Below are 15,147 nucleotides of genomic sequence, written 5' to 3'. Positions count from 1 at the left end.
AACAATAAAAAGTTGAAGCCAACAGCCTTTGTTTTCTCATTTTGAAAGCTAGTGTGGGATTGGTAATCACATGCTGCAGCACTTAATAAATACAAATAAAATACAAATTAATATTGCAGTAGATTTAGCCTTTTTGACCCCTTTGGAGATGAATGGAGAACTTGAATTAAAATGTTTATTGAGTTACGTTGCTCTCCTTTGATACATCTGGTGACTCTTAATTTCTTGGTGAAATGGAAAATACCACTCACGGAGTATGCATTCATATGTTTTGCTAAAATGTAATATCACATTGCAAGAAGAGTTGCCAGACTAAGTCCATTCTAATGTTGCTTGTTGAGCTTATTTCAACTATAACACTACTAGGTAATTCCGTAAACAATATATCATTTTGAGAGTTTTTAAAATTTACCTGTAAAAGAGGTGTAGTGCAGCATTCAAAATACTCCATGCAAGTACCTCAAACTTGAACGGGACAATACTTGAATAAACGTACGTAAATGCGTTGTATCCGTTGTGAATCCTTAGGGTGCCCGGTAGTGAGCGTGGACGGGACGTAACGCGTCATCGCCATCTTCCTATGGCGCCCATTCCGATTGGTCAACTGTTTTGTGACAACTTCCGGTGCAATGGAGTACAAGATTTGAATTTGCCTTCGCTAAGTTCCATCTGCACCTCTGTCTCTTGTTTACAACAACAGAAGCGTGGTCGGTAATGTCTCAAGTGAAATATGTTTTAAGTCATTCTGCGCGAAGTCCATATAATGCGTACTAACAGAAAACGCTTTCAGTTTCAGAAAGTTCAAACATTTGGCTAGTAAGCTATCGCTAACGGTAACGCCAACGTTTCTCGCTACAGTAAGCAGTTGCCTTAGAGCCTCTTGTTAATAGAGTTTTTGCATTAACAGAAAAAAACAATACGTTAGTTGAAAATCATTTATTTTAACCATCAGCTGTCTTTACTTTGTGGTTTTATTGGCAGTTTATTGTTTTATAAATCACAAGTTTTACGTTCGCGCTGGACTTTAAATGTTAAATGACGGTCATATTGCCTTTTCACACAGCAGTGAACAATGAATGATGATACCAGCAAACTATTTGAAAGAGTTGCTCAAAGGATGGGATGGGCTGAGAAGGGAGGACTGGACTCAGCAGAAAAAAAGGTTTGTTGCATCCTTCATTAACCTGCAATCAGTACCACGTTACTACCACAGACAATTATTTTTTCTTAGATTTTTATAACTACTCAAGTAATGTTACCAATAAAGACGAGTGTCTTTGGGTAACTGGAAAAAAGACCAGCTCATAAGCGTATGTGTAAATATGAAGCTGCAACAATCAGTTCCAATATTGTTTTTAATCGTTTGCTGGTTCCAGCTTCTTTAATGTGAAAATTGGGTGCTTTTCTATGTCAAACATTGTAGCAAACTGAATATATTTGGATCTGGTCGAATCAGGCAAACAATTGTAGTAACAGTTGTTTTTTTTGTTTGTTTTTTTTTTACATTTTATTGGAAAAATGATCAATAAATCAGTGGCGAACATAGTTGTTAGTTGCAGCCCTCTTCAATGTTGGGGATGTTTACATACTTTATAATGGCAATCTGTCTTTATTGTTGCTAGCTGCTAAGATCAATTGGCAAGACTTCTCATGCTGCCACAAGTGGTCATCGATCTGTGCACACAGCAGCCTCACCCCTCCAGCTTGCCCTCTCTGACAGTGAAGAGGACCCAGAGAAGGAGAACCAGTACTCCAAGGGCAGCGATTACAGAAACAAGCCTTTGATCGAGTCTAGTGATGATGACTTTGACCAGTGTGAGTTAAACTGTGTGAATGTTATATTTTGTCAGACTGTATGACTCAGCTTGCAAATGCACTCAATTGTTCCTTTGTATTTCTTAGTTCTTGTGGGAAGGACTCCACTGAAAACTAAACCTACCTCACAGAAACCATGTACTGCTGAGAAGACAGGCGGGTATGGAAACAGAGTTTACTCAATATCTTTTGATGCACAAATGCGTTGTCTTTCTGCAGTTTTACCTCTCGCTTGTCTCATCAAAGTTTTGGTCATGGTTTCACTTCTTGTTTAGTTCAAATGTTCTTGTGGTGAGCTCGGACGATGACGATGGCAGCTTTGAGACATGTAAGTAGCCGTTTTCTGCTGGGTACAGTTGTCTGTATCTGTAACCACTCACCATAAATCAAATTCTAACATACAACAACGTTTTTCTCCTACATATCCTCATTTTACACATTGAAGTTCTGCAACGAGTGAAAACCACTAATTCCAAGCCTAAGAAAATATCAGAGAGTGGGAGTGAAGATAGGTGAGTTTTTGATATATTATTTCCTCCTTAGTGCATTGTCACTGTCTGGAAAAGTTTTGAAAACGTCTGTTTTACCTCCGTTTACTCCAAAGCCTCAAAAACTTCATAGTGGATGACTACTCGTTAGATGATGACTTTGTTGAGACAAAGTCAACCTTTAAAGGTAACTTTGAATGATCCTATCACTACTAATGTTTTTCTATATTTCAAAGAACACACAACTGTTTGTATAACGTTGATGATTTGTGTCCACTGTTTTGTAGTGCCTACCAAGAGCTATACTCCAGCAGCCCAGCGTCCACTGAGGAGACCACTGTCTCAGTGTGATTCCCCAGTCTTTGTTAGTGACAGCGACGATGAGGATGATATTGTCATCAAGAGCACGTGGAGGACTCGTCACTCAAAGCCTCCGCCAAAGGCTGACGTCAATAATGCTCGGTTGTGTGATAAAGAGGAGAGTGCAACATCGCTACCTTTCTCCTCTCCTTTTTCTCTTCCTCCCCACAAAACTCCAACATCACTGGCGTCTCCCAAACGCACTCTTTCAGCACCTTCTAAGCTAGATGAGTCAGAAAGCTCTGAGGAGGAGTTCACATCCCTGCTGGAGAGACTGAAAAAGAAAAACAAGCTGATTGGTCCTTCATTCTCACCCAGAAACACCCATGGTAACTGTTTTATTTGGATTGTCATATTCCAACAGTCTCTACCTGTAGTTTTCCTTCTAGCTGTAAGGCTGATATCTGTTGTATTTTTGTTTTTTTGTTCTTCAATTTAGAAAGCAAAAAGGATCCTCCTGTGTCAGTTCCTCCAGTAAAAGGACTGACAACACCTGCCACTAAATCTTTAGGAGAAACGCCTCTTCATATGAAGACACCAGGAAAATCCACCATCTCAAAGCCCGTAGTCAGTCAGACAGAGCCCAGACATGGCCCCACAAGCAGGTACAGCTGTCCACCAGTTTTTATGTACAGTCTTGAATATTTCCAAAATTGTAATTAATCAAACTTTATTTGCATAGCACCTACAATATACAATAATACAAGATACAATAAATGTATAAAATCAATAATAATAAGATTTACATATAAGAATTTATTGCATAGTATATATGCCTTTAAGCAGCATTGGTTCCTCGCTAACTAAGTTCGTCTTTTATATACTTTTAGTCTTTAGTTCACCTTGTTTTCTCCCTTCCAGGGTAGCATTATGTAAGACCCCAGGATGCTTCTTGCAGTCCTTATCAAACCCTGGCACCAGCTATGGCCAGAAGTTTAAGCAGAACAAGGAAGAACTCACCAGCAGACTCTATCAGCTGTACAACACCAGTGTGTTTGACAGTAAGGTGAACAACAGTTTTTTTTCTCATCCATGTAGTTTTTAGAAATATGTCACATTGTTTAATTGCTTTGTTAACACCTAGCGTTTTGCTTGTTTTATTTCCTTGTTTAACGTGACTTCTAGCTCCCTGTCGATATGTCAGTCACTTGGAACAAGAAAATGCGTAAAACGGCCGGGTACTGCATCACGGGGCGGGAGCGAGGTGGAGGGAGCCGTTATGCCCGCATTCAGCTGTCAGAGAAAGTCTGTGATTCTGCAGGTAACGCTTTAGTAAGCCAGACACAATAAAGTAATGAACTGTGTCTGCTTGAAAGCCCCTGAGTGTAAATATGTGATGTCATGCATCATAAAATGTCACTGTATGTTTATATTTAATTGAATGTCTTTATCACTTTCTCATTGTTGCACCCTCCTAGACCGCCTCAGAGACACACTGATTCATGAGATGTGTCACGCTGCGACCTGGCTGATTAATGGTGTACAGGACGGCCACGGGAACTTCTGGAGGCTCTATGCTCGCAAGGCCACAGTGGCGCATCCCGAGCTGCCCATGGTCACCCGCTGCCACAGTTACGAGATCAAGTATAAATTCCAGTACCAGTGCACCCGCTGCCAGAATACGTACGTCTGACTGATTTCAGATGAGTCAAAACCATGAATCTTGTATCATTCTTTATTAGTCACCTTGCATTTACAGACTGGTGTGTTAATCTTGTCCATGATTCTTCACAGGATCGGGCGTCATTCCAAGTCACTGGACACACAGAGGTTCGTGTGCGCCCTCTGCACAGGACAGCTGGTCTTACTGACGCCCTCCAAGCCGCGCGCTCCCACACCTTTTGCCAACTTTGTCAAAGAGAATTATGGGACTGTACGACAGGAGCTAGCGGGACAAAGCCATGCGGAAGTGATGCGTAAACTTAGTGCCGACTTTGCCTCTAAGACTAAACTCAGTCAGAGCTGAGATGCTGAGGCTCACTGTGCTCACAGCCACAGATTTGGCTGCACAACCACAGGAAATACTTCTGAAATACCTCAGTCAACTAGTCTTATGTTAGTGAGCAGCTGTGATTGTTAATATTGAATCTTTTCATTTGATTTTCTTGTCATTTCTGTTTTTTATTAGTATGTGATTATAGACTGAATCCGCTGTGAGAACTGAGCCTCAACACCAAGTTCACGTTCCTTCTGTGTTTGTGTTCACTGTATGCTGTGAGTGCGTTGTGTAGATGAGGTGTTGTCAAACACGCTGTGGTTATCCGTGCTATCTAATACATACCGGAGATCAGTTTCTTAAGGAATTGGCATTATACAGCACCAAGGTAAACATACGGGTAAATCCTTTTTTTATATAAATGTATTTGACTGGTTTGATCTTCTGGTTATGAATTTTTTTTAAAATAAAGTTTAAATATCTGACTGTTTAAATGGACATTTGACTTTATCATGCCGTATCTGTATCTGTATGTGAGCAATTTAAAGTTATATAACAAAAAAAAGATTCCAGAAGAATTTACCTCATATTGATGACCTTTAGTATTGGTTGTAGTTAGTTAGTTTTTTTACTTTTATTATTTGTGATCAACACAGGAATTTTTTTTTTTACCATAAACTACATACAATTTTAGATATTTTAATCCCATTTCAGATCCTTGGTTTTACAGGGTTATAGTTGACATTAATTTTTATTTCTTTCCACGCCAAGGTCTTGCTTTGAGTTACAAAATTACTACTTTTTCTTAGTTCAGTTTTGAGGCATCTTTCTAGATCTTTTACAGAGATAAGGTGCATGTGGGTGGGAGCGAATGGTGTTACGTTTTCTATCACTGAACATCTGCTGTCAGGCAAATATTGACAGGTAGAATACAGTTCTATACAGATGTATCCAGCTTTTGTATAAATAAGCGAATGCCGTCCTGATAACAAACACTAGCTGTTGACACATCACTGACCACAGGGGTGAGGTTTTTAGGCCTGAGGTCTGACACGTTGACATGGTGACACTGAGTAAATGGACAGCCTTTAATGCTGGCACATAACAGGGAGATTCAGTCGTAATCGTCTATCAGAATGAAACTGACTTCTGACCGTGTGTCTGCTGCACCGGGCTCAAGAGGGAAAGGCAACTCTGAAACACATGAGGTGAGTATGTTATATCTGTTTTTCCCTTTTCAGATGAGGTAACCGTGATCTTTGGTTGTTTATCAAGCTGCCCAGGTGCTAATGACTTGTATTTTTCTGATTAGGAAACAAGACTGTCCGTTGGGCAGATCAGAGGGAGCTTTGTGTCATGTATATCCACTGCAATGCAACAGCACTAGAGGCCCAGACACAGATCAACTCCACCACCTTCTACCTGGTTAACATGGTCAGCATGTGTGTGAGCTGCCCCTTGAACACCGTGCTCAGTGTCCCTTTACTCCTGATCATCACGCGCTCCCCGTCCCTCCTCAGACACACTCGCTTCCTGCTCCTCACGCACCTCCTCTTGTGTGACAACCTCCAGGTACCGTAGGCCCACACTTTGGATTTTCATGAGACCGTTCAAACATGCCTTTTCTTAATAGCCAAAATAGTGATGATGACATGCCCTTTGACCTTTGAGCTAAATGATTATCATTATTGCCATTTCAGCAGCTCCTCTCGACAGTCAAAGCAGTTCTCTTAAGATCCATGGAAGGCATACCTGTGGCCCAGTGTCTGATCTTCTGTTCTGCTATCCAGACCTGCTCATTGGTTTGTAAAACACTTGCTATAATCATAAAATTGGGTTTTAAGGATAGGTTCACATTTTTTCAAGTCTGTCTGAAAACAATTCTCACATGCCCTTAAGTACAATATAGGACCCATTGGGTGATCTCTTACATTGAAACTGAAATTCTTCAGAGCCAGTATGGACAGGAGGAACTTTTGCAGCAACCAGTAACTCATTCAGTGTAAATTGGACACGTGAGTTCTGAAGTGTGACACACTTCAGAAAATCTGATGCATAATTGCTGTGCAGGATGATACATGTGAATTATTCAGGAGAGAGAAAGGATAAGCAGCACAGTAAGTTGCAGAACAGACGAGGCTCGTTTTACCTGGAAGCTTCTTTAAAAGCACTGTGATCTCCTCTCTGCTGACAGTCTGCCTGCTTTGACTCACCTATTATGAAAGCTGCACTCCTAAAACCGAGGGGTTGCACCTACTTGATGTCTTCACTTCCTTTGCACAGGTGGACCTCTTCCTGAGCACTGCTCTGGCCGTGGACTGCTTTGTAGCTGTCAAGTGGCCCCTGCGCTATGACTTCTTGATGTGTCCTCAAAGGAGAAGAGCAACTGTTGCAGCCATATGGACCTTATCAGCCGTGCTCACCAGTGTGGCTCTGTGTATCAGCCTCAGCACCGTCGATGTCGATTTCCCCCTTCCCCGCTGTCGACCTCTGATCCTGACCCCCTGCCTGTCTGGGACGTCGGCTCTGGTGCTGTATTGCACCGTTGGAACTGCTGCCGTGGTGCGTGCGGGACTGCTCTGCACCAAGAGAGCCTGTGTGACCCTGACCCTCCAGGTAGCTCAGACCGTTCTCTTTTCTGTTCCTGTGATCATGGACAGCTACCTGATCCCTGGCTACCTGCACAGCGATGCTTTTGATATAGCAGCCACCATAACCTACAACCTGGGGGTGTCACTCATCCCCCTGGTCTATGGCTACCGCTCACGGGAGCTGCAGCAAAGAATACAACAGGCGGCACACAGGAAGAAAGTCAACGACCAAAGTTAGTCTTTAAGTCTGACAAACATGTGCTTTAACTTAACAGTTGTCCCCTGTGCTGCGTGAATGAGAGGAGTATCCTCCCATTTAGCTCAGCAGGCTTTCCACATTACGTGCATCGCACATAAAATGTACTTGATTGTTTGAATTTGTGAGGTTGGTTGCGTCAATATGCTGTGGTAAGGCAGCAACACCTGCCTGTAATCTGTTTGCATTTCAACTGCAAACAATATGTGTTTTATTAACAGCGGTGGAATCAAATCAAGCATTAATGATGTGCATAAAAACATCTGAGATAAAAAGCAGAGTCACGCTGTTCAAACACCGATGACTACTAGACACATGGATGTGTATGATAATGACAAATAAAAGGCAGGACAACCTGCTTCAATATGTTTAATTTGTACCTTAAACACTTATATGCCATATATATATATATATACTCATCAAAGTCACTATGCATTATACAAAACATTCAAGAATGCAGGGGGATAAATACTCAATGCTACAAGAAAAAAACACACACTATCAGACATAGTTTAAAGAGAGCGGGAAGGCGTGCAGGTCGGAGAGGTCGGGCAGCTTCCCTGATTGTGATGATCACCCCTTTAAAGAGGCACAGGCACAAATCCACAGGTAGCACTGAGGTGAGACAGCACCGCCCCGCCATCAGCGGTGAACCAGCTGCTCACACTGCACATTTCTCTGGGGAACCAGCATACAAGGAGCCAGGACATGAAACACTGGAGGTATAAGGATAAACCAAACCATCTATAGATGAATGAAACTTAACGCACACACCGCATTATTAGTCAAACCATTGGAATGTACTGTGTTTGTCACTGCATCGACGTAGGCACTGAGAGTTTCTCCACAACAAATAATATATGTACTATCAATAATATTATGGGTGTATTCTTCATAAAAGTATGCAGCATTACAAACAAGAAAGAGCAATTCCTCTCACTGTTGTTGGCGACTGTAATGTAGATTATCATGTAAATCAAAGGAGGATAATTTGGCATCTGACCAGACTTTGTGCTCAAGTCTTCAATCATTTCCTTTCAGTGTAGTATGTGACAGTTAGTGACCTATGGCACAACACAATATGAAGGGTTTTGAGAATTTTTGACACAGAATAAGATACATGAGCAGCATTACATGTAAAACCACCGCTGGTCCCCTCGACATCACCAACCATCATCATCCACCTCCTTCAGTACAGGCAGGTTTTCTTCATGATGCGCAGGAACTCCTGCTGGTTCACTTCTCCATCTCCATCCCTGTCTGCTTCATCTATCATCTCCTTCACAAACACACAACACGAGAGGGAGTGAAAAGAAGAACGGAGGAGGCAAGTCAAGCCAGTTTGACGTCATTCGTGAGCAAGCGTTGTGTCGGCACTGACACGTTCGTGTATCTGAATGGTGTTTTATTACATAGTTATGTGCTCTACCTGCAGCTCTTCGTCCGTGAGGTTCTCTCCCAGCTCTTTGGCTACTCTCTTCAGATTTTTGAATGAGATCTTGCCCGTCTCGTCATCATCGAACAGGCGGAAAGCTTTCAGGATTTCCTCCTTGGAGTCCTTCTCAGCCTAAAATAAAGATGGAGAGTAGTTTCGCCACAAAGTGCCATTCTCTATGTAGTCAGACAATAGAAAAACCACATCAGACAGTGAAATGTGGCCAATGAAAAGCAGCACCTGTAAAAGTCAGCTGATAAGGTCGTGGAATTCAATAAATGAATTAAAATCTGCATTCTGCAATCTGTAGGACAAAACCTAATGAAAGGCAATGCTAATGCATGTGTGATGTATTTCCTGACATACAGGAGATTACTACCATTTTCTGTGTCATGACAGAGAGGAAGTCGGCGAAGGAGATTTTTCCCGTGCCATCCTTATCCACTTCACCGATCATCTTCTTGATCTCTTCTTTCTTCGGCTCAAACCCCAGAGCTCTCATGGCAACCTGGCACAGTGTGAGAAAGGTGGCGTGAAGCACAGGCAGAGAACTGCCACCCCAACCCTGCTAACACATGTTGATTGCACTCAGTCTTTTAGCACTTTCACCTTGAGCTCCTTGACATCGATGTATCCGGACCCATCTGTGTCAAACAGCTCAAAGGCCTCCCGGATCTCCTGCTTCTGCTCCTCGGTCAGCTCTGGTTTGGGGGTGGTCTTCTTGCGAGGAGGTGGCACAGGACCCTGCAGAGATGGTCTCTTGGCACTGGTCGCCTGGTGGGGACACAGGAGGGGAGAAAAAAGTCAATGGTAGCAGACACAAGAGTAATCAAGCCTATGATGGCATCAGAATCAGAGAGGTTTCTATAAAAACCAAACAGCTGTTCAACAGAATAAAGAATAAGGTAAATATCCATCACACGTGGCTCAAATGCAGCACACTAACATAGATGGAGGTTATCATGAAACATATATACTCACCATCACTTCTTGTGTATCTGATTGACAAAAAGAACTGCGGATATATCAGGAAATCAATGTTTTCCTCAGGGCTACGAAGCCATTCAGGGAGGAGGAGGAGGAGGAGGAGGAGATGAAGCGGTTTATACTTCACATCAGGTGCTCGCATTAACCGGTTAAAGACACTGAGTGTCGTTTCTTATTCCTCGGAACCGTCTATTTGCTTCGAAGGATCAGCCACTGATGTGCGGAAAATGAACATTAACTAGCTACCAGCGCACACAGGTTTTGCTGCTCAGTGCCGCTGTCATGGAGCCCGGAGCGTTTGATTTGCTCACCCTTTGTGCCAGCGGAAGAGACGTTTGCTTTTATAGGTATTGACGGGCACGGGTGAGGTGAAAATCAAACGCTCCAGTCGGGCAGAAAACTGATTGGTTGCTGAGGATCACGGGGCGCAAGACACGATGAAAAAATCCACCTCAGCTCTTTGGGTTTCTCACGCAGACATAAAACACTGGAACAGAAGATGCAGAGCGGGGAAGTCTCTGTGTCGTATTTATATAAATATAAAATATGTCATATTTAATATACTGCATTTTATAATTTCCAGAGCATTTGCTCGTGTGAAACTGCCTCAATACACCCTCTAGTGTCAGCAGACCTCAGATCAGAGCCTCCTCTAACAGAAAAGAAGAAAATAATAGAGAGAGAGAGAATTATAGGGCATAGATAATGGTGATAATAAAAAGGTAGTGATAATAAAACAATGAGATGATCATTGTATAATAAGAGCTCTTATATGCCTGAGATATTGCCAACATACATGGCCTGTGGGACCAGAGAGCAACTGTCACCTCAGAAGAAAGCAGATCATTATTGGAGGGGTCCACAGTATTGTAGTACGGCTACTCACATCTCAATTATGTTCTCAAATATATATATATATATATATATATATATATATATATATATATATATATATATATATATACTAGTTTTTTCTCTTTAGCCGTTTCCTTTACTTGCCTTATGCCATAATCTTTTTTCACTTTAGAATATTTTTTCCCTTCTATTACACGTTCCTCGTTAATGCAATAGTTCCAAATATATGCTTTAACTCTATTATATATATATATATATATATATATATATATATATATATATATATATATATATATATATATATATATATATATATAAAATGCAGTTCTATGTTTAATCTGTCTATATTTTTATTCTATGTATTTTTTCCCTTTATTTAGCAGAAAAATACCAAAATGATAATGCACAGTTTTCTCACTGCATTGGTCTGTTTCATGTCAGAGGGCGTAGTCTATGAGCAAGGAGGCGGATACAATCCCTTTGTGCTCTATGATTGGTTGAAATTGTGGCGTTCTTTGACGTATTCTGTACACCATTGGCTATTGGGGAACGTCACCTTTGTGCTGAGCTTTGGTTCGACCAATTACAGAGCTCCTCTCGCTCAGCTGATTCAAATAATTCATGGTTCGTGTGCGGCCGGATTGCACGCGCCGACTACAGGTAAATAGTATAGTAGTGCGTGCTGCTTGTGCTAAAAGTTGTCATATTTGTCTTTAGAATTCGGAACATTTTATTATTTTCACCAGAGTGTCCGCTCCAAGTCCTGACAGCTTCTCTCACCTGTTGGTCGCTTTTCACTCATGGCCACGCGCGTTCGACCGGTGAGTTGGACCGTTTTTTTTAACTTTGCAGATCTGCTCTAAACTTTTCATTATGCCAGTGTGCTGAATTGTATCGATAATCGCTTTCTTCGGCTTATGCAGAGTAATAAACGTTGTGCAGTGGTCGGGGGGGCCGGTTTCCTGGGCAGACACCTGGTGGAGAAGTTGCTGGACCGAGGCTACTCCGTCTCCGTGTTTGACATCCGTCAGAGCTACGAGCTGCCCGGTGTCACCTTCCACCATGGAGACCTCTGCGACAAGCAGGTGAGACCGGCAGCCGCACGGGAATCACCGAAATGGGAACTTGAGACTTGACTCCCTGAAACATTCAGGTCTTAATTCTTGACCTGGTAAACTTCTGGAACAGTTTTAAAATGAATAAGTGACAGTGACATATAGGTAATGAAGTTTATTTATTATTGATTATTAGGAAAATGTTCAAATGCAGTGTCATTTTTAAAGTTTTACAGGCCTGAAATACTCGTAGTTGGCTTTCAGTTTGCGAATAAACACTTATGTCAAAAGACTTTAGAAGATAATATCTGTGGCCTGGACCATGACTTCACATTCTGCCTCAGGCTCTGCTGCCAGCTCTGAAGGACGTGTCCCTGGTCTTCCACTGTGCCTCCCCTTCCCCTGCCAGTGATGACCGCGGGCTGTTTGAGAGAGTCAACATTCAGGGCACACGCACCGTCATCCGGGCCTGCATCGAGGCTGGAGTACAGGTGAGGTGGTGGAGGAGGGGCAGCCGGGGGGTTGACAGGCTGGGCTTCCTCTCGTGTTCATGCCCGCCATTTCCTGAGCGAGGATGAAAGATGACACTGAAGTGGTTTAATTGATTTTGCCAGAAACTGGTCCTGACGAGCAGTGCCAGCGTGGTGTTTGAAGGGACAGACATCAAGAATGGGAGAGAGGATCTGCCATACGCCAAGAAGCCCATCGACTATTACACAGAAACCAAGATTGAGCAGGAAAAGGTAAGACAGTGGCATCTTTTGCATGTTGTGTATCGCATGTCCTTCACAATCAGACACACCTGCGAGAGAGGAGAGAACAAACGGTCACAGCGCCGTCTGTTTTTCAGCGTGGGGACTTGAATCTTTTCTACTGTCTTTGTGTTTTAGTTGGTCCTTGAGGCGTGTGACAAGGAGAAGGGCTTCCTCACAGTTGCCATCCGGCCTCATGGCATCTTTGGCCCTCGGGACCCACAGCTGGTTCCTATCCTAGTGGACACAGCTCGCAGGGGCAAGATGAAGTTCATCATTGGGTACGTCGAAGGGGTTTAATGATTCATTGCATTGATGCTGATCCAACTAGTTTAATCTGCTAATAGAAAGAGAATAAATAATGGTTCTCGCTTCAGCAAAAGTTCTTTATTTTATTCATCTGATTCTCTTTCTTTGTCTTCTTCAGGGATGGAACCAATCTGGTGGATTTCACCTTTGTAGAGAATGTAGTTCATGGCCACATCCTGGCTGCTGAGCGCCTGAGGCCAGACTCCCCCGCATGTGGGAAAGTGAGTGAGAATAAAATCAGACGTAGAGCCGACCTTGTGGTGTTGCTGTTTTAATAGTCTGCCCATGAAATCATGTTGTTAGTCACACACCTTCCTCCTCAGGGTCAGAATTTTTATTCGTGGATGCTTTGCTAACTGAATTTCAAGTTAATGCATCTTAAATCTTGTGTCGTTCACTTCACTTTCAGCCGTACCACATCACCAATGATGAGCCAGTTAGATTCTGGGACTTCATGTCTGAGGTGTTGGTGGGTCTTGGATACGCTGCTCCCCGCTACCACCTCCCCTACGCTCTTGTGTACGGACTGGCCCTGCTCCTCTGGCTCCTGGCCCTGATCCTGCGCCCTCTAGTGTCCTTTAAGCCCACCTTTACGCCAATGAGAGTGGCCCTGGCTGGAACCCATCACTACTACAGCTGTGACCGTGCCAAGCAGGAGCTGGGCTACAAGCCGGTAGTCAGCCTGAAGGAGGGGATAGCGCGTACAGTGCAGAGCTACCCTCACCTCAGAAAGGGGGCTTGATGATAGAATGGATGTGGAGACTCATTATGGTCATCAGGTCACACTGAATGGACAATTCAAAATGAGGGAACAGACAGTTGATCTTAGCATTTCTGTGCCTTTTCAATTTTTATGTACAATTTCCACCAGCAGATGGCAGCAGATGACCCTGGCTTTGGTCAGCAGGCTGCATTCTTACATAAGGCACTTAGAAAAATGTTAAAAGCACCGATTATGACTGACTGACTGAAATACACTGATCTTCAACTGTGTAAACTGCAAACACGTACGAATGTTCTTGTTCCATTACATGTGTCTCACCTGTGTGCTGTACAAACATTGAGATGCTGCTGTTGATGTCAAAATGCCTCAATACATTCCTCTAAAGATGTTTGTCCTGATGTCATTTGCATTACAATGACTCTTAGAATTATGACTGCCGTAACATCATGTGGCCAAAAGTATATAGACAGGGTGGTTTAGTGCTGGGATGGTTTTATTTGGTTTTTGATGCGCCTCTTGGGTCGGATTAAGAGAAGTCTTAATGCCGCAGCATACTGTGATACTTTAAACAGCAGTGTGCTTCTTACTTGTGGCACCATGAAGAAGAATGGCAACTGTGTAGTGGGCCTTTCTGCTGAAGATCAGTGGCCAAGTCTGTCTTAAAACTAGACATACCCATGTGTGCGCTGAATCTGTTTTGGATTGCTGTGATTGTTCTTCCTGTCTGTACTGACTCTGAAAGGTCCTAATGCTCCCCCAAAGCAAGAAATGGGACCAATCCACAGTCTTTGTTACATGCGCAAATACATTTCAAAGTCCAGCCAAAGCTTTTATGTGGCTTTAGAAGTTATCTTCCAAACTTATTGTGTTTTACTACAATGTTCTCTTTGTGCGACTATCCCTCCATCATAGCTTAACAAGGAAACACTGTTCGGGAAAAACAAAAGAGTGAATTTAGCAATAAAAAAACACTGAAACTTTACAAGATACCCTCATTACATGACTAAATCCGACTGCTGACATCTCATATTAGCTTAGGTTGAACTGTTTCAGTCTATATAAGGCCATGTCAGCATTGTTTTAAGACAGACGTCACAGAGTCTTCCCATTCTCTGAGATGCTCAACAACCACATATAGGACTAATGTTGGGTGTCTACATATTTTTGGCCATATAATGTATTTGCATATATAAAATTCACACACATTTTTTCACGTGTTCCAAACAAACTTTATACCTTCACTGCGAAGCAGGGGTATCTCTGCTATTAGATTCTTAATATCAATAGGATGGCATGTGTTTTATGAGTTGGGCAATCTGCTAAATACCATTCAAGGACTGTCATGGAATACAGTAATGGGATGGGCAATGAAAATGCATCATAAGCTACAGTGCCTCTATTTGTATGTGTCATTTTCATGATGACAAAGTTGTAAAACTGCTGAAATTTGAGACACTGCAGTGCCTTATTTTCACAGTATTCATGTTAAATATATTAATTAGCTGCTACAGAGGTTTTCCTTTTGTAGGTGAAGAATTTTTGTCATTCCGTGTCTTGGCTCGGTGACAAGGAGGAGGTAGTTAA

The 15,147-nt window shown here is 42.5% G+C and overlaps 4 protein-coding genes across 5 annotated transcripts; 3 read left to right on the top strand and 1 right to left on the bottom strand.

Annotated features, from left to right (window-relative positions):
* Positions 1-619: 619 nt before the first annotated feature.
* gcna (germ cell nuclear acidic peptidase) lies at positions 620-5,038 on the top strand. 2 transcript variants are annotated; one of them, XM_041944541.1, is made up of 13 exons: positions 620-711; positions 1,064-1,162; positions 1,623-1,815; positions 1,903-1,975; positions 2,091-2,143; positions 2,261-2,327; positions 2,420-2,490; positions 2,591-2,992; positions 3,103-3,268; positions 3,525-3,669; positions 3,789-3,924; positions 4,082-4,286; positions 4,398-5,038. In XM_041944541.1, the coding sequence occupies exons 2-13, from the start codon at positions 1,073-1,075 to the stop codon at positions 4,627-4,629; spliced, it is 1,833 nt and encodes a 610-aa protein (XP_041800475.1). In that variant the 5' UTR covers positions 620-711; positions 1,064-1,072; the 3' UTR covers positions 4,630-5,038. The 2 variants fall into 2 exon arrangements, with proteins under 2 accessions (XP_041800475.1, XP_041800477.1); XM_041944543.1 differs by having other exon boundaries at positions 643-707.
* A 917-nt stretch (positions 5,039-5,955) lies between these two features.
* LOC121612101 (5-hydroxytryptamine receptor 6-like) lies at positions 5,956-7,428 on the top strand. Its single transcript, XM_041944851.1, has 3 exons — positions 5,956-6,171; positions 6,300-6,401; positions 6,883-7,428. The coding sequence occupies exons 1-3, from the start codon at positions 5,956-5,958 to the stop codon at positions 7,426-7,428; spliced, it is 864 nt and encodes a 287-aa protein (XP_041800785.1).
* Positions 7,429-7,801: 373 nt separating this feature from the next.
* Positions 7,802-10,111, bottom strand: cetn2 (centrin, EF-hand protein, 2). The gene is made up of 5 exons (XM_041943629.1): positions 9,863-10,111; positions 9,491-9,655; positions 9,261-9,389; positions 8,876-9,013; positions 7,802-8,725 (listed from the first exon to the last, which is right to left on the bottom strand). Exons 1-5 carry the CDS (start codon positions 9,863-9,865, stop codon positions 8,636-8,638), a joined length of 525 nt encoding a protein of 174 aa, XP_041799563.1. The 5' UTR covers positions 9,866-10,111; the 3' UTR covers positions 7,802-8,635.
* A 1,277-nt stretch (positions 10,112-11,388) lies between these two features.
* On the top strand, positions 11,389-13,923 carry nsdhl (NAD(P) dependent steroid dehydrogenase-like). The gene is made up of 7 exons (XM_041943628.1): positions 11,389-11,544; positions 11,647-11,808; positions 12,123-12,269; positions 12,393-12,521; positions 12,669-12,811; positions 12,958-13,060; positions 13,249-13,923. The coding sequence occupies exons 1-7, from the start codon at positions 11,524-11,526 to the stop codon at positions 13,579-13,581; spliced, it is 1,038 nt and encodes a 345-aa protein (XP_041799562.1). The 5' UTR covers positions 11,389-11,523; the 3' UTR covers positions 13,582-13,923.
* The last annotated feature ends 1,224 nt before the right edge of the window (positions 13,924-15,147 follow it).

The sequence above is a fragment of the Chelmon rostratus genome, chromosome 9 (genome assembly GCF_017976325.1).
Source record: "Chelmon rostratus isolate fCheRos1 chromosome 9, fCheRos1.pri, whole genome shotgun sequence".
Taxonomy (NCBI): Eukaryota; Metazoa; Chordata; class Actinopteri; order Chaetodontiformes; family Chaetodontidae; genus Chelmon; species Chelmon rostratus.
This window is presented reverse-complemented; position numbering and strand designations above follow the sequence as displayed.

Excerpts from the sequence above, each read along its gene's own strand:
- gcna (XM_041944541.1), top strand. The coding sequence starts at position 1,073 with ATGAATGATGATACCAGCAAACTATTTGAAAGAGTTGCTCAAAGGATG. Across the intron at positions 2,144-2,260 it reads CGATGGCAGCTTTGAGACAT|TTCTGCAACGAGTGAAAACC; the intron begins GTAAGTAGCCGT and ends TACACATTGAAG. Across the intron at positions 2,993-3,102 it reads CTCACCCAGAAACACCCATG|AAAGCAAAAAGGATCCTCCT; the intron begins GTAACTGTTTTA and ends TCTTCAATTTAG.
- LOC121612101 (XM_041944851.1), top strand. The coding sequence starts at position 5,956 with ATGTATATCCACTGCAATGCAACAGCACTAGAGGCCCAGACACAGATC. Across the intron at positions 6,172-6,299 it reads TCTTGTGTGACAACCTCCAG|CAGCTCCTCTCGACAGTCAA; the intron begins GTACCGTAGGCC and ends TTGCCATTTCAG. Across the intron at positions 6,402-6,882 it reads CTATCCAGACCTGCTCATTG|GTGGACCTCTTCCTGAGCAC; the intron begins GTTTGTAAAACA and ends TCCTTTGCACAG.
- cetn2 (XM_041943629.1), bottom strand. Across the intron at positions 9,390-9,490 it reads TCGATGTCAAGGAGCTCAAG|GTTGCCATGAGAGCTCTGGG; the intron begins GTGAAAGTGCTA and ends ACACTGTGCCAG. Across the intron at positions 9,014-9,260 it reads CTGTCATGACACAGAAAATG|GCTGAGAAGGACTCCAAGGA; the intron begins GTAGTAATCTCC and ends TCTTTATTTTAG.
- nsdhl (XM_041943628.1), top strand. The coding sequence starts at position 11,524 with ATGGCCACGCGCGTTCGACCG. Across the intron at positions 12,270-12,392 it reads GCATCGAGGCTGGAGTACAG|AAACTGGTCCTGACGAGCAG; the intron begins GTGAGGTGGTGG and ends TGATTTTGCCAG. Across the intron at positions 12,522-12,668 it reads CCAAGATTGAGCAGGAAAAG|TTGGTCCTTGAGGCGTGTGA; the intron begins GTAAGACAGTGG and ends TTTGTGTTTTAG.